The sequence below is a fragment of the Acomys russatus genome, chromosome 14, assembly GCF_903995435.1.
Source record: "Acomys russatus chromosome 14, mAcoRus1.1, whole genome shotgun sequence".
NCBI classification, from domain to species: Eukaryota; Metazoa; Chordata; class Mammalia; order Rodentia; family Muridae; genus Acomys; species Acomys russatus.
Window position 1 is genome coordinate 16,689,963 of NC_067150.1, and position 17,741 is coordinate 16,707,703.

Below are 17,741 nucleotides of genomic sequence, written 5' to 3' on the forward strand. Positions count from 1 at the left end.
AAAGCCTTGCCTCCAGGTGTTCATGCATGCACAGCTGCACACAGCTGCACAAATACACTCATACAGAGGTAATCTGCGTCACCACTTGAGTATGGCTGCTGATTTGCTTTAACTCACCTGGTATACAATATGGCAGGAACAACAGACTATATGATTTGCAATGCTAGGTCCCCAAAAGTCTTGCAGTTTCTGCACTCTCTTGGGACTGTTACATCATGTGACAAGTCCAGGTTGGATATGCTAGAGAGCCAACTCCAGCCAGCTCCATGGCATTTAACTCTAGATAATCTGTCAAACGCCAAGGAATGCTAGACGATCACAGGTAAAACCAAGAGATGGACAGCCCAGCTGAGCCCAGCACAAACTTCTGCTCCACTGACTAGGAAGGTGGCTGTGGCTGCGGAGGAGGGGGAGAGAGTGCAGGAGACTGCCCAGTAAATTAAGGCATTCCTGCAAAGACTCACTCTAGAATTCAATCCCCTGAATGTACATGGAAGAAAAGAACCAACTGTTTTCTGAGATTCACTACTACCCACACCCACAAGTAAATAAATGTAATTTTGTGTGTGCTTGCAGGTAAATATAGACAAACGCATCTAACTGCCCACGGAGGCCGGAAGAGGGTGTTGGATCCCTTGCCGCTGAAGTGCTGGGTGGTTGTGAGCTGCTCAATGAGGGTGCTGGGAACAGAACGCTATTCCTCTGGGAAGGCAGCTCTTTTTAACCATTGAACCATCTCTACGGCACCCAGAAAACAATTTAAATTAGAGAAAAAATGTATGTGTGTATGTCTGCATGCATATGAACAGCATGCATGCCTGTGTCAGAAGAGGATGACAGGCCCCGCCCCTAGAATTGGAGCTATGGATGGCGGTGAGTCACCATGTGGGTGCTGGGAACTGAGCCCAAGTCCTCTGCAGGAACAACATGTGCTCCTCACTACAGCCGTCTCTCCAGCCTCCTCCATTAAAAGAAATTAACAGAAAGTAATTGTTGTTTAAGTCAATACGCTAGGCAGTAAAATGGTCCCTCAAACATGCTTGTATTCCAATCTTTGGCCTACGAATGTTACCTTATAGGCAAAAGAAATTCTGCTAATGTGGTCAGGAATCTTGGTATGTATACATTATCCTGGGGTATCGGAGTGGACCCGAGAAAATCACAATAGATCTTAGTTACGGAGGGGAAAGTCAAGAAAGATGATGACAAAGTTAGATGTCAGAATGAGGGGGACTGAAGCTCTGAAAACGGACAAAGGTGCCGGAAGCCAGGGCGTGCAGAAAGATCTAGAAGCTGGAAGAGGCTAGGAAACAGACTTCCTCCTGGAGCTTCATGAGAAGAAGGAAGTCTTACCCACACTTTGACTCTGACTTGATAAAACCCAGTTCAGACCCACAACCCACAGAACTAAAAAGTACTAAGTGGTTTTTAAAAAGATTTATTTATTTATTTATTTATTTTATGTAATAAGAGTTCTCTGTTTTCATGCCTGCCAGAAAGTCAGATTCCATTACAGATGCTTGTGAGCCACCATGTAGTTGCTGGGAATTGAACTCAGGATCTCTGGAAGAGCAGCCAGTGCTCTTAACCACTGAGCCATCTCTCCAGCCCCCTAAAATGTACTAAGTCTTTAAGCCACTAATTTTTTGTTTTTGTAGACAGGGTCTCTGTCTAAGATGCCCTGGTTTCCTGGAATCCATCATGTAGACCAGGCTAGCCTTTAACTCTATTAATTTTAACTTAATAAAAGAGATCTATTTGCCTCTGCCTCCCTGGTGCCGGGATTGCATGCAACACAATACCCAACTTAAGTTCCTAAATTTATACTAACTTGTTACAGCTTCAAACTAATACACTTGGACCTGAAGTTGTGACAAGCAGCAAAAAATAACTGTAGGCTTTCATAATACACTTCCCAAGGAGAAGAATGCTATTCTTATGTTCTATCAAATAAATACTAAAATATAATAAAACAGTTGTAAATTCAAATCTTAGCTACTAAATAAAATCATGAATACTCCTTTTTTCTCAGTCCGAATCAATAGACACTGCTATTTGAATGGATATGTCATAAAACAATTTGTTCTCTTTCAAATGTACACAATTGAAGAACACGGATAATCACCACCCTGCATATAGAGAGCAGTGATTAATACAGACCTGGGATTAAGCTACATTTGACCTATTTAACCCTGTAGTTAAAATCCGACAGTAGTTAGGAAACCCTTCGAAGGAGCACGAGCTGTAGCAAGGGGGCAGCCACTCTTTGAGTCCAAGAACGTGGGAGGCTGAGGAGGCTGGTGGAAGATCATGAGTGGGGAGGCAGCACGGGACACAGAGCTAGTTCAACCTAGCTTACAACACCACAAACCATGAGTTAAATCTGGGTTCAGGTACAACTCTCTGCACTTTGAAACATCTTCTAACTTGAGGTTCACTGAAAGAATTGACAATCAAATGCTATGTAATTAAAATATTTTATGTGCACAAGACCTTTATCCCCAAAGAAGTCTCCCTCAACAATACAAAAGTGCTCAGACTGCTATCCAAATTCATAATGGCTTGATAATCTCCTTCATGATAAAACATCACTCTGAGAAAACAAAACGCTCCAATTATATGCAGCCATGGGCGTGCCCAGCATTCCATTCTCTGCAGTCAAGCACTTGAGGCAGCACCACTTCAGAGCCATGAGCAATGAATGCTTCACAACACAGGAATGCGGCTCTGCCGTTCAAACGCACACAAGTAAGTGCACTATTGTTTGCAATGGATTCAAAACTCAGATGTAAAAATAAAAGTTTAAACACTCTAAGTAACAAAATAAGGGTTGGGTGGTGGTGGTGCACGCCTTTAATCCCAGCACCTGGGAGGCAGGCAGATCTCCGAGTTCGAGGCCAGCCTGGTCTACAAAGTGAGTCCAGCCCAGCCAAGGCTACACTGAGAAACCCTGTCTCAAAAAACAAAACCAAAAAAAAAAAAAAAAAAAAAAAAAAAGAGGAGTTATTAAGAGAATTGGGCCCTAATGTCCTGACATTAATGTAAAGAGTTAATTTCATTAGTAATGAATCACTCACCCCCCCCCCCCCAGGAACAGTCATAGGAGAGGGAAGAATGGGAGGATACAAGGGATGGGATAAACATTGAGATGTAACAAGAATAAATTAATAAAATTTTAAAAAAAAGAAAAGAAAAAAGAAAAAAAAAGTAATGAATCACCCTGGGTAAATAAGCTTCTGTGTCAAAGCATGGTTTTGAGTAAGACCCTTGTGGAGAAAGCTATTTTATACTGACATTCCGTTTTAGATAAAACAAAACAAAACAAACAAAAAAAACCCCTGTATAAGAAATTCATTCCCCAGTACAAAAATGTTATGAATGCTATGACTGCGTACCTAGTAGTTGGAAGTCACACGGTGTCCTCATTACCAATTAAGGAAAAGATCTCAAATTGTTATTCTAACTGCTGACTGGGATTAGCTCACGGAATTGTTAACTACACCACGCAAAATGTTATTACTATCTTCTATGACATTTCCCACTGTAGTACAAAAATACTGTCCACCCACTGTGCAAAACTCACAACACACTCTTGAAATTTGAGCAACAGCTTAAAGAAAGAGAAAAAGAGGAAGTGTCCTGGAATAAAAGAGACTGAATGGGCAAATGGCAGCAGGAAAATTCCTGAATGTCAGGGCACAGATGCAACACCAAAATAAAACTAGGGATAAATAACAGGGTCAACAATGGACTCTCGACCCTATTTCCAAGGAAGAGACGAGGAAGGGGTTGTGGAAGCGAGCCGCTACATAAACCCTGAACTGTTTACTAACCTTTCTGTCATCTTGCGCTAAGAACACTGGTTCTTACACGCTGAGGTAGCTAAGCACAGTTTCCTTTCAGTGCAGGTGACGTCTGAGGAAAACTCGAGGTTAAAAAAGCACCTGCTCTGCTGATCTGAACTTCAGTGATTTCATCACAGCATTCTCAAGTGCACCGCTCCTCCGGGCCAGTGAGGCACTTTATCACTTCCCACCAGATCCCAGGCGCACAGGAGTCCCTGGGCAGACTCCACCCTGCCAACTATTTCAGCTTTTGGGCAGAGCGGGTCCCATCAGGCCCCCTAGCCCTGTCTCCCGGGGGACCCCGAGACGGAGAAAGGAGGCAAATGTGCTTTATTTAAGTCACCTGGAACCGAAGGGCAGGGGCCAAGCAAGAATGCTCACACCTTGTGCCAGCACTTGGGGAGCGGAGGAAGGCTAGCCCACTACACAGAGCTCGGGGATGGCGTGGCGTTTCAGAGACCCTGTCTTTCCTGCCTCCCCCTAGAGTCTAAAGCGCCCCCTTTTCCCCCCCCCCCCCCCCCACCCCGAAACAGCAGGAGCCACAGGCGGTGCAGCGACGCCGGGACGACCGCGACCCCACGGCTTCCGCCCGGCTGCACGCTCGCTCTGCGCACGCGCCGCGCGGCCCGCCGGTGGGCCGAAGGCTGACAGCTGGCGCGGGCGGGGGGTCCGCCAGGGGTCATGGTTCACAGCGCCCGCAGGGTCTCTCACCTCCGTAAACGGGTCCATCGTCCCAGGCCTCACGTGAGTACTGCGAGACGGTCGGTCCGGCGGCGGAACAGGAAAGTAGTGTAGTGCGGGGCTCGGCGCGGCTCCTGGAGGAAGGCTGGAGTCCGGGCGGTGGGGCTCCCTCACGCCCAGTCGGCACTGCCCACTGCGCCCCGGGTCGGTCGTCTACCCTAGCCGTTCAAATTTGAATTTCAGCGCCCGGGACGGCGCGCATGCGCGCGGGGGCTGGGCGGGCCGCGCTGGTCCCCGCCCCGGAGCTCGCTCACGTGACACTGCCACGCAGGGGCTGATCCCCGGAGCCGCGAGCCTCTTCTCTCTCCGCGGCGTGGTTGGGGATGCTCCAGCCGTTCAACTGTCCAGGGGAGCGCTCCGCTGCCACGCTCGCACCCACGCGTGCCCTAGCTGATGTTTTCGTGCTCCGGTCACCGCCTGCCGCCGTCCTGCCCTCTTCCTCGGTGGGCCTGATGTAATTTGTCTCCTGCCACCAGAAAGAGTGGACTGCAAGCGTGACCCTCCTGAGAGGCCACTCTGGTGGGTCCTCCCGCACACCCCGTCGCAGCCAGCGGCTAGTTCTTTGTCCTTGGGAAAATGACAACAGTAATAAGCGGTGCGACAAGTTCTTTCACAGGCCCTTAGGTTTTAACCCCACCCAACTACCCAGGGTCAGCCTTGAGAACACTTGAGAAGCCTTCTAGTTCAGTCTTCCACGTTTGAGAGAAGGGACAATTCGAAAAGCCCATATTTAATTTTTTAAAAAGGCCCCGTTTACCAGCCGGTAAGCAGGACAGAAACCATTTCGCCTCTGTCTCAATCCTGGTTTCTTTTTTTCTCTTCCTGGGAGGGTCTCTCATTTAAAACATCCCGAACTAGGCTTTCCAAGAATGTAGGGTTTTTTTTTTTTTTTTTTTTTTAACAAAACTGAGTCCAGTTAACCCCTGGTAGTAGAACTGTTTGCCCTTACACCCCAAAATGTCAAGAAAGCACCACAGTCTCTGTGCCCAGGTCGGTGCTGTGAGACCTAAAGTCCTTAGAAAATCATGTAAAACAAAAACAAGTTAGCAAGGCTTATGATTGTGTCTATGTGAGCTAAAAAGGGCCCATAACAGGATCAACTGCTTTCCTTATTCACTGTGAAAGTGTTGTTGATCAAATCTGGAGTCAGAAAGCTAAATTAAAAATAGGAAGCTTGTTTATTTATTTATTTAATGTATTTTGAGTGCTCTCTCTTCATGTATGCCTGCATGCCAGAAGAGGGCGTCCGATCTCATTATAGATGGTTGTGAGCCACCATGTGGTTGCTGGGAATTGAACTCAGGACCTCTGCAAGAGTAACCAGTGCTCTTAACCGCTATCCCAGCACTTGGGAGGCAAAGGCAGGCGGATTGCTGTGAATTCGAGGCCAGCATGGTCTACAAAGTGAGTCTAGGACAGCCAGGGCTACACAGAGAAACCCTGTCTCGAAAAACAAACAAACCAAAAAAAAAAAAAAAAAAAAAAAAAAAGGGTGGGGGGAGCTTGGGGCCGGCAACAAGGCTTGTGCTATAAGGACACTTGTTGCTGAGCCTTGGGACCTGAATTCTAAACCCAGAACCAGTTCCAGCAAACTGTACGCTGACTTGCACACACACAGAGCAAATAAATACATGTTGAAGCAAAATAAAAAATTAGCCAGAGGCGGTGGTGCATGCCTATAGTCCCAGCACTCTGGGAGGCAGAGGCAGGCAGATCTCTGTGAGTTCAAAGCCAGCCTGGTCTACTAAGCAAGCCAAGGCTACACAGAGAAACCCTGACTTGGAAAATAAAAACAAACAAAAATAGTGATGTTTTTGTAATCGATAAAGGATTTTTTAAATGTATAAAGATCTATCGATTGTAATAGACTGAATTCTGGCCATGGAGTAAGAGCAGTTTCTTAAGAATCCAGCTTCCATCGAGACCACAGTGAATTCCACAGCAAGCAGGAATAATAAACGTCCTCTGTTCCTCGGAGCTGAGGAATGATGGGAGATGAATGTGTGTGGGGGCTGTGGGTTTGTTAGTTTAAGTCAACTGTGCCACCCATGAACCAAAGGGAAGGGATGCCTGATTGGTTTTCCAATACTGAACAGGAAAGGGGTGTGTGTTCTTGGGGTGTGGCTGTATGCTTCAGTCTCGGGAATGAGTCACTGGAAATGCATGTAGCCGTTTGTGCCTTCTGGCTGTTGCCTCTACTCCCGTGGTCTCGTTATAGACAATGTGATGGTAGGCAGCTTGGATAAAGCCCTGTAGCTACTCTAACCTTGTAGTTTCTCAGCCCTCCTCACCCGGTAGCACTGGCCTTTGCTCATGCCCTGGTTGTAGTGCGACCAGGGATAGTGGCACCCACCAGCACAGTAGCTCCCTTGCTCTAAGCTCCTGGTATACGCCAGAAGCCTCCACAGGCTCAGGGCCACACCCACAGACCGCTGCTGTTGTCTCCTAACATATCTATGGGAATTTATGACCCATGGCACTTCATTCCTAAGTTTATACGCCGGAATAACTTTTCTCACTTAACCCATCATTGCTGAGTATGGTGGTAGTGCACACCATCCCAGCAGTTAGGAGGAAGACAACATTATATTCATTTAAGATGATAACCAAGGAGCTGGAGAGATGACTCAGCAGTCAAGAGCACTAGCTGCTCTTTCAAAAGACCCACATTCAATTCCCAGCACCCACAAGGTGGATCACCGACATCTGTAACTCCAGTCCCAAGTGTCCAGTTCCTCCATCAACCTCTGTGGACACCAGGTGGGGACACCAGGTGCACTCACAATGCACAGACATCTATGCAGACAGAACACCCAAACCCATAAAAAAATCTTTTTAAAAAGACAAGGATCTCAGGGCTGCAGAGATGGCTCAGAGGTTAAGAGCACTGGCTGTTCTTCCAAAGGTCCTCAGTTCGATTCCCACCAACCACATGGTTGCTCAGAACCATCTATAGTAAGATCTGGTATTTTTGTCTGGTGTGCAGTCTCACATGGCAGGCAAAAATGCCATATAAATAATAATTTTTTTAAAGGCAAAGATCTCCAGCAGATATCATGAGCCCTAGAAAATGAGTATTTTTCTCTTTGGAAGACTTTTTTCAAGCTAATAATTAATGTCCTTTGTAGATAAAATTAATAGAGAGTTTTAAAAAACTTTAAAATATGGTAGCACTAACTTTATTGAGGATACTCCAAAAATATATATTTCCAGTTAAAATTTCAAAATTCACATACATTCTCACAATTGACAAAATAATACAATAATATAAATGTTTTTATTTTTTCAGAAAGAGAAAAGGCCAAGACCTGACCAGAAGGCAGTAGCAAGAAGGATCAGACAAAAGTTCTCCACCTCAGGTTATCTGGCTAATAGGCCTCTCCTTTTATACATGTACTGTAATGAACCACCAAATAAGAACCACCAAAAATTAATATCTAGGCTAGGCGTGGTGGCACATGCCTTTAATCCCAGCACAGAGTCAGGCAGGTAGATCATTGTGAGTTCAAATCCAGCCTGGTGTACAAAGTGAGTTCAGGACAGCCAAGGCTACACAGAGAAACCTTGTCTTGAAAAACAAAAATAAATAAGTAAATAAATAAAAATTAAAAAAAAAATAACATCAGTGGGCCATAGTGGCCCAAGGCTGAGGCAGGGGTATTTCAGTTCAAGGGTAGCCTTGGCTACATAGTGAGTTCCAAGCTGGCAGATGGGCATGGTGGTGCCCACTTGTGATTCCAGCTACTTCAGATTGACTAAGGTGAGAGGGTCACAGATTTGAAGCTAATCTGAGCCATGTGGTGAGCGAGATCCTGGCTCAATGATGGAGTGCTAGTGCATCATGTGGGAGAGGCCCTGTGAGCAACCCTAGTAATGGGGATGGGCAGGGAGCATTGCCAATGTGCTACTGAAAGTGAACTGTGCTATCGATTGCTTTTAGCATTGTGTAATTTTTTCCCTTTCCTCATGTAGGCAATGAAAATGATTCGGTTTCTGTGAATTGGGGATTTTTTAATTTTTTAATTTTTTGAAAAAGGGTGGCCTGTATCCCAGGATAGCCTCAAACTCCTTATGCAGTTGAAGATGACCCTGAAGGCCTGATCCTCCTGTTCCCACCTCCCAGGGCCTGAGATTACAGGTGTGCCCCCATGCCCATCTTATGATGCATACACGACTGCTTTTCCATGCCTGTATTTATTTCATAAGGCTGGCTTCACAAACCTTAATCTATAGTTTTATTTCTCTGTCGTGTTTTGAGAGAGGGTCTCACTATGACCTCAAACTCAGAGAGCCACCTGTCTCCTGGCTCCTGGCTCAGTAGTCACATTTTCTTCCTTTTTTTTTTTTTTTTTTGGTTTGTTTTTTTAGTTTAGTTTTGTGTTTTGAGACAGGGTTCTTTTGTGTAACAGCCATGGATGTCCTGGAACTCACTCTGTAGACCAGGCTAGCCTCAGATTCACAAAGATCCATCTGCCTCTGCCTCCTGCATGCTGGGATTAAAGTTGTGTGCCATGCCTAGTATGTGCTCATATTCTTTTTTTTTTTTTTTTTTTTTTTAAATTATATATACAATGCTCTGTCTGCATGTACATCTGTAGGCCAGAAGGGGGCATCATATCACATTATAGATGGTTGTGAGCCACCATGGGGTTGCTGGGAATTGAACTCAGGACCTCTGGATGAACAGTCAGTGCTCTTAACCTCTGAGCCATCTCTTCAGCCCCAGTGTTCATATTCTTTAATTGAGCATCAAGGATAAATTTCCTTTGATTCAAGGATATACATTGAGTTTACTGTACTTCATGGTCTTCTACCTTGTCCAAATTCATCTCCTCTCACTTTAACCCTTCTCAATGCCAGAGCCCATAAAATCCGTTTCAGTCGCCTTTCCCCTACTTTGCAGTCTGGCATCGTCCCAGTTGCCTTAGTTCGCCTTCCGCTATGACAAAATATCAAAAGTTCATCTGTTTGTTTGTTTGATCGATTTTTGAGACACAGTCTGTATATTTTCCTGTCTGCCCTGGGCCTGGTTGTATAGATCACAGAGACCCTCCTGCCTCTGCCTCACAAGTGCTAGGACTAGAGGCATGTGCCACCATGCCTGGCCAAAACGGAGGGGTTTTTAAAGAGGTTTATTTCTTATAATTTCTTATAAATGTTATAATCCTATAATCCGATACTATGTATCACATGTAACATGTAACATTCTGTAATGAATGCAGCAGTCTCAGATGCAGGCTCCATAGTTAGTGAAGACCTTCTTCTGTAGCAGACACGCTTGTGGGGCAAACCTCTTGATGTGAGTAATCACCAGAGGACAGAGATGCCCACTCACCACACAGTCATACAAGAATGATAAGTACAACTTTTTGAATATTTTGAGATGATGTAATTACATCACTTCCCCTTTCCTAGGCCCAAACCCTCACACGCACACTTCTTGCTCTCTTTCAAATTTATGGCCTCTTTTTTCTTAGTTGTTGTAGAGGAATGTTAATTCAGAACATGGCTGTTCTGGCAAGAGATCACATCCAAAGGTCTTCTAGGTCTGTGTGATCCGGCTGGAATACAAACACACCTTTAATTCAGGAGACAGAGGCAAACAGATCTGAGTTCAAGGCCAGCCTGGTATAGAGCAAGTATCTAAGGAAAGCTTAGATTCAGGTGTGGTACATGCCTTTAATCCCAAACAAAGGTAAAGTTAGTTTGAAGAAGCAAACACCCATGTTTGAAAGTAATGTCGTCACCATGCAGAAAAGGTGACTAATCAGATAAGATTTGACAGAATAGGATTTGCCCAACTCTCAGGAGGAAAGAGGAAAAGGAAGCTACTTAAGAGGCAGTTTTACAGACAGAGAAGGCAGGTTTTACTAGGACAGTAATAGAGAGATGGGTTGCAGAGAGAACTCAGGTGAAGACGGAACTAGCCAGAAAATGAGAAGGAGCCAGAAGACTAGAGCACTTTGCTGTGTTAGTACGAGGCCAAGCAGAGCAATTCCAGGCCGAGAGAGAAGCCAGATTAAATAAGTCAGCTGAGAGAGGAGTTTGATCCAGAACAGCTGAGTTGAACCAGCCAGCCCAGAGCTCAGTAAGAAAGAACAAGTAAGGGTGAGCTTATTAAGCAGTAAGTCTCAGAGGCTGAAAACATCTAGGCCTCGGTTAGATTGAATGGAAGCTAGAAGCTCACAGAACTAGGCCTAGGATAGCAGACAGAGGCAGTAAGCCTCCCAGACAGCAATTGACCAGGAAGAGAAACGTTACTTTTCCAGGTTGTTATTATATACACATGTGAGCATAGCTGTGTTCATGTATTTCTAAATACAACGTGCTCAATTAGACTAGACTCCACAACTCTGCATTTTGATTGATTGTGGTTTTCTGTAATGGTTCCGGTTACAAAGAGAAGTTTCCTTAATGAGGGGTGAGGACTATACTCATCTGTGGGTATAAGGACAAATATGGCAATTATGCTGATTTAATAAGGAGGTGGTTGTTGCGTTTTCTCCAATATCTATGGCTTCACTAGCCCTGAGTAGTAGGTTTCCAGTTCCAGTCATGACACCCTTCCTTTTGAGCAGGTCCAAGTCCAATTAGAGTTGTTGGTTACTGACAAGGTGTACGTGCCACTAGCGCACCCTTAAGGCCATCCTGCCATGCTGGTGGTTACTGTGGTTCATTGGTGTCATAGTTGGGTAGGACTGTTGTTTGCTTCCTTCCTTTGAAAACTTGCATGTTACCTTCTGGTACCATGAAAAGCTTGACCTCAGGGAGGGGGCATTCAGGTCAGTTCCAGTTCAGCCGGCGCTGGGTCCAAAGTCTGAAATGCATGGTGTCTTCAGGAAACTGACCCTGCCTCTTAAAGACTTTACTGCCTTTAAGTAGCACATGGGCCGAGTCTTTGGGCGACTTACCCATACCATTTGATTTCTTCCCCCAAACACTGATCAACCTTTTTGAAATATTTTTATTAGCATATTAATTATTTATAAGGACCTTCATGATGACGTATTTATGCAATGTATATAATACATTTTGATTATTCAGCCCCATAACCTTTGTAATCTCAGCACTCTGGGAGGCAGAGGAAAGGGGACCTCTGTGAGTTCAAGGCCAGCCTGATCTACAAAGTGAGCTCAGGACAGCCAGAGAAACCCTATCTTGAGAAAACAAAAAACAAAACAAAACAAAACAAAAACACACACACACACACAAACCCGAAAACAATGGAGAAAGGGAGAAAAACTGGAAGAGTGAGTGATAAATCAGTTCTTTTATCTCCCTCTTAACTAGTCATGTAGAAACAGGTATAAAAGAAGGTTTTTCAGAAAGATGTAATTGTTCTTTGTCCTGGCAGTGTATAAAAACAATGCTGACTCAAAAGCAGAACGGGACAGCTGCAGATGCTGTACCCAGTACAGACCCCGAGCGGGCACGGAGTGAATTAGCTGTTAGCAATGCAGATGCACAGACTTAGTGAGGATGAGCAGCTGCGTAGCTGGGAACAGTGAACAGCAGCAGCAGCACTGTAGCCTAAGAATAGATAAAGCTTTGTGTTCATGAATTTGTTAGCAAGTGCTTGAACATGTAAAACATAATTTTAAATGTTTTGGTGATATTGACAAAAATATTGGCAGGGAAAAAATAGACATAAGAATGAAGTAAGAGCTAGGCGTGGTAGCGCACTCTTTTAATGCCAGCACTTGGGAGGCAGAGGCAGGCAGATCACTGTGAGTTCGAGGCCAGCTTGGTCTACAAAACAAGTCCAGGACAGCCAAGGCTACACAGAGAAACCCTGTCTCAAAAAAAAAAAAACCCAAAAAAAAAAAACAAACCTCCAAATCCTTAAGATTGATGATCATTGAAGAGGAGGTATAATTTTAATATATACTCTAATTTGTATATATATGTGTACAATATATACCTCTGCATTTATGTAGTCATATATATAGTGCATATCAGTATTTAAAATCTTCCCTAGCTGGATGTGGTTGCACACGCCTTTAATCCTGGCAGAGGCAGGTGGGATCAGATCACTGTGAGTTCGAGGCCAGCCTGGTCACGAAGTGAGTCCAGGACAATCAAGGCTACACAGAGAAAAACCTGTCTTGAAAAACAGGAAAAAAAAAAAAAAAGAAAGAAAAGGAAAAGAAAACCCGAAAAGCTAATGAAATATAAAGAAAATTGACACAATGAGTAAGTGCGCTGGCAAAAGCACTCAGAGTGCACTCTGCACGAGCTGTGATCATGTGACTTTATAAAGCATTCAGAGTACACTCTGCACGAGCTGTGGTCATGTGACTTTGTAAAGCACTCAGAGTACACTCTGCACGAGCTGTGGTCATGTGACTTTGTAAAGCTGTTTATCACTGTAGTCTGTGTCCTGAGCCTGGGAGAGGCGGGCTAAAGTCTCATGCAGTAGCCAGCTTTGTTCAGAGCGTCAGTCAGTTTGTACCCTGAGGGTTAAGAAGCATCACATGAGTAAGGTGTCCAATCACAGGACAAGCCACATGTGGCAGAAACATGGAAAACCACAGCTGAAGTGAACTCACTCCTGTCTGCTACCCCTGGAAGGAGCACAAACACACATTCCATTAACAACTCTGTTTTAAAGGCACTGAGGTCACAAGACTTGTTTTCTTGGCGTTTTCTCACAAGCACTCAGAATTCTCACACGAATCCATTCTCGGACTGTGTTCTGACAAATTTCCATTAGGTCATTCCTTATTTTCTTTTTCTTTCTTTTTTCTTTCTGTCTTTCTTTCTTTCTTTTTTTTTTTTTTTTAAAGATTTATTTATTAATTACGTATCAGTGTTTTGCCTGCATGTGTGCCTGCAGACCAGAAGAGGGCACCAGATCTCATTCTAAATGGCTGTGAGCCACCATGTGGTTGTTGGGAATTGAACTCAGGACCTTTGGAAAGGCAGGCAGTGCCCTTAACCTCTGAGCCATCTCTCCAGCCCCCTTGTTTTCTTTCTTTCTTTTTTTCTTTTGGTTTTTTGTTTGTTTGTTTTGTTTTGTTTTTTTAAGACAGGGTTTCTCTGTGTAGCCTTGGCTGTGCTGTCCTGAACTTGCTTTGTAGATCAGGCTGGCCTCGAACTCAGAGATCTGCCTGCCTCTGCCTCCCGAGTGCTGGGATTAAAGGTGTGCTACCATGCCTGGCTGTTTTCTTTTTCAAAGAATAATTGTTAAATATACTGTAAAAGGGAAACAGGCTAGACAGCAGGCAAAATACTGTCTTGTATCCACAAGTTTTCCTTTTGAGAAAAAGCCCTGAAGCTACAGTAACTGTAGACACTAGAAGTTTGTGGAACAAGATGCTCATAGAATGCAGGCCTGTGTGTCACAAGAGTAACTGCAATTAAATTCCTTTAGCAAATGCTTGAACCAAAACATGAACTCAGCATTGGACACCTGTAATCTCAGCACTCAGGAAGCAGAAGCAGGCGTATCTCTGTGAGTTCAAGGCCAGCCTGGTTTACAAACTGAGTGCCGGACAGCCAAGGCTACACAGAGAAACCCTGTCTCAAAACAAACAAACAAACAATCAAGCAAGCAAACAACCTCCACAAATAAACAACAACAAATGAACTCATCTGAAGACCCATTTGATATCATTCTGTTTCTCTGAGTTAACACTGGAAATCATAAGCTTTCTACTATTCACTTGTTAACTCACATTTATTGAGTACCCACTATGTTATGGGCGCTCTTCTTTTTTCTTTTGAATGTTTTCCATTTATACGTCATGTGTAAGGGTTACTTTTTAACCTGTGTATATGTTTGTGCACCACATGCATGCATGCTGTGCCCAAGAAACCAGAACTAGATCTCCCCCTAAGAGTTACAGATGGTTGTGAGGTGCATGTGGGTGTGGGAACTAAATCAGGGTCCTCTACAAGAGCAACACGTGCTCTTAACTACTGAGCCATCTCTCCAGCTCCCCACTCCCTAGGTACTGGGTTTTTTTGGGGAGGGTTGTTTTTGTTTTGATTGGATTTTTTTGAGACAAGATTTCCCTGTATAGTCTTAGCCGTTCTGGACTCACTCTGTAGACCAGGCTGGCCTCGAACTCACAGCGATCTGCCTGCCTCTGCCTCCCTAGGGCTGGGATTCAAGGCATGCGCCACCGTGCCTGGCTCCTAGGTACTGTTCTTGACGCAGAGAGTGCAGAAATGAAATGAACATAAAAAGATCAGTGTGCTTATCTGTGAGGCCATAGGTTTAATCTCTATAGCACTAAAGAGAAAACATTGCATGTGCTATCAATGGATACACAATAGGGAAGAAATCCTGAAAAGCATAGCACAAGTGATGCTAATGGAAAATAGAGCAGAGAAAGGGGTATGAAATATGAAGAGGGATTTTAAGCTGTGTGGATAGAAAAGCCAAATAGAAGAGTGACATTTGCATCAAGACCTGAGTGAACTGAAGGAGGGAGTTTGTAGCTGTTTGGAGGACAAGCATTCCAAGTAGGAAAAGTCACCAATGACAAAGGCCTTGTGGTAACAGTTTGCATCACCACTGAGCAGCAGCAAGCTGCCAGTGGGTCTCTAGGAGACTGAGGGCACAGAAGGCGATGACATCAAAACTGACCAGAGCTAGGTCATAAAGGACCTTGCAGGAGTAGGCAGCAGAGTGGCATGACCTCACATCAGAGGGGCTGCTCTGGCCTCTGGGCTTGAGAGTAGATTCGAGTCAGGGTGAAACTACAAGGCACATCTAGAAACTGAGGGTTGAGCCTCCACATGGCATCATGTAACTGAGTGTGGGGTTGTGAAAATTGTTTCCAACAGTGAAACATTCCTGGACATGGAATCATCAAGTGTTGACTTCAGATCAAATGTGTTGAACCCAGAGCATTTCTCGTAGCACTGGCATTGCACCAGCTGATGGCGCTGCAGCTTGGCTCTGAACACAAAGCCTGTGTACTTTAGATTGTATGCACTAATGAATGCTACCTGAAAGACCTCAGCTGGGATTCCGGATGATTTGATGTTTAGAGCGGCAGTGTTTTTAATCGTATATAAGGTTGTCTGCTCTTAGGGAAGCAGGATGCAGTGATCATTATGGAAACAAAGGCGTTTAATAGTCTTCCGCTGTCACCCCTCAGCATGTAAGTACCTTTACATCGGATTGTCTTCGAGTGCTTGGGGGTTTTGGTTTGGTTTGGTTTGTCGAGACAGGGTTTCTCTGTGTAGACTTGGCTGTCCTGGATTCACTTTGTAGACCAGGCTGGCCTCAAACTCAGAGAGACCCACCTGCCTCTGCCTCTAGAGTGCTGGGATTAAAGGTGTGTGCCACCACGCCCGGCTCTGCAACCTCTTCTTACTTTTTCTTTTGAGACAGAGTCTCACTAACTTGCCCAGCTGGTCTTGTACTCGCCCTGTATCCAGGTAGCTGGTATCACAGGCTTAGTCTACCAGGCTCAGCCTGTTGGAAGAGCTAAAGAGGTGGCTCAGTAGTTAAGAGCACTTGCTGCTCTTGCAGAGGACCTGGGTTCAGTTCCCAGCACAATCATAGTGACTCACAACCATCCATAAATCCAGTTTCAGGGACTCTGATGATGGATGCCCTCTGCTGGTCTCTATGGGGACCAGGCACTCACATGGTACACACAAAGGCAAACATTCATATACACAAATAAATTTTTAGAAGACCACATTAATTTTAAAGAAAATGTTTAAGTACAATTGTTGTTTTAGCCATGTGTGGTGGTACACTCCTGTAGTCCCAGCACTTGAGTGGCTGAGGAGCGAGAAGGGTCAGGAGTTCAAAGTTCTCCTCAGCTCTGTATAGTGAGTGCTCAGTCAACCTTGGCTACATGAAACCTCATGTCACGACCACCACAGTCCCTGCCAAAAATGTGCTTACTTGAGTTTTATTTTTTAATTGAAATGAACTTTGTCTTGGGAATAGGGCAGAATTTCTGACATTCTGAAATTCCCTAAGTATACTTTTGTGATTTTTGTACCATATGCTTTTGTAAAATGTTGTTCTCAGCATTGACAATTACAAAACAAACAAAGAAAAACAAAAACAAAACCCTGAAAAATGTGGATGATGCAGGCTGGAGAGATGGCTCAGCAGGCAAAGGCACCAACCACCAAGCCTGGCAGATCTCAGCTTGAGTCCCAGAGCACATTTGTGGAAGGAGAGAATGGACTCCTACAAGTTGTCCTCTGACCTCTACACACAAGTGCACGCCTGTGCACGCGCACACACACACATGCGCGCGCACACACACGCACACACACACAAATGTAAAACAGTGTTGAAGATGTTAAAGACACTCTGCACTCTGCAGTATTAAATATTCTTCTCGTAGCCGGGCGTGGTGGCGCACGCCTGTAACCCAGCACTCGGGAGGCAGAGGCAGGCGGATCGCTGTGAGTTCAAGGCCAGCCTGGTCTACAAAGTGAGTCCAGGACAGCAAAGGCTGTATAGAGAAACCGTGTCTTGAAAACCCAAGATGTCCACTGAGATTAGTTTTTTGTTTGTTTTGTTTTGTTTTTCAAAAGCTACCATGTGGTTGTGGGAATTGAACTCAGGACCTCTGGAAGACCAGACAGTGCTCTAAACCTCTGAGCCATCTCTCCAGCCCTAGCCGTCTACTTTTTGTTTAAACTAGTTCAATCTAAAATTGTCTTGTTTCATACCATGTAAATTAGCTGAAAGGTCAGGGCACTACATTTACATTACTTAGCTAAAACTAAGAAATATCACCATTTTCTTTCTTTCTTCCTTCCTTCCTTTCTTTCTTTCACAGGGTTTCTCTGTGTAGCTTGTGCCTGGGTACTACATTTGCACTACTCAGCTAAAACAAATATCACCAGCCCCCTCCCCCCCTCTCTCATCTGTCTGTCTTTTCTTTCCAAGGCAGGGTTTCTCTGTGTAGCCTTCACTGTCTGTCCTGGACTCATTTTGTAGACCAGGCTGGCCTCGAACTCAAGATCACAGGTGTGTGCCACCGCGCCAGACGGAAATATCACCATTTCTGTTTCTCATTGCCAGCACGAAACTAAGGCCCCTTGAGCCTTATACAGACCCCCCCCCCCCGCCCCGCAACTTTTAAATTCAAATTTGTTTATTAATTGCAAACGGACTATTCCTCTGAGACGCCCAAGCGGCTGTGGACCCCACTCTTTGCACGGGTT

At 44.8% G+C, this 17,741-nt stretch overlaps 2 protein-coding genes across 3 annotated transcripts in view; one reads left to right on the forward strand and one right to left on the reverse strand.

Annotated features, from left to right (window-relative positions):
* Anln (anillin, actin binding protein) overlaps positions 1-6,901 on the reverse strand; it is a 46,427-nt gene extending 39,526 nt beyond the window's left edge. The window contains exons 1-4 of the mRNA XM_051156799.1: positions 6,878-6,901; positions 4,841-5,052; positions 4,557-4,660; positions 4,369-4,496 (exon numbers count right to left, since the gene is read on the reverse strand). Of these exons, the coding sequence (XP_051012756.1) occupies positions 4,369-4,496; positions 4,557-4,660; positions 4,841-5,052; positions 6,878-6,901 (468 nt within the window). The remainder of the gene's footprint in view (positions 1-4,368; positions 4,497-4,556; positions 4,661-4,840; positions 5,053-6,877) is intronic.
* Positions 1-17,741, forward strand: part of Prkcsh (protein kinase C substrate 80K-H) — an 827,425-nt gene that overhangs the window by 315,938 nt on the left and 493,746 nt on the right. The window lies entirely within an intron of this gene.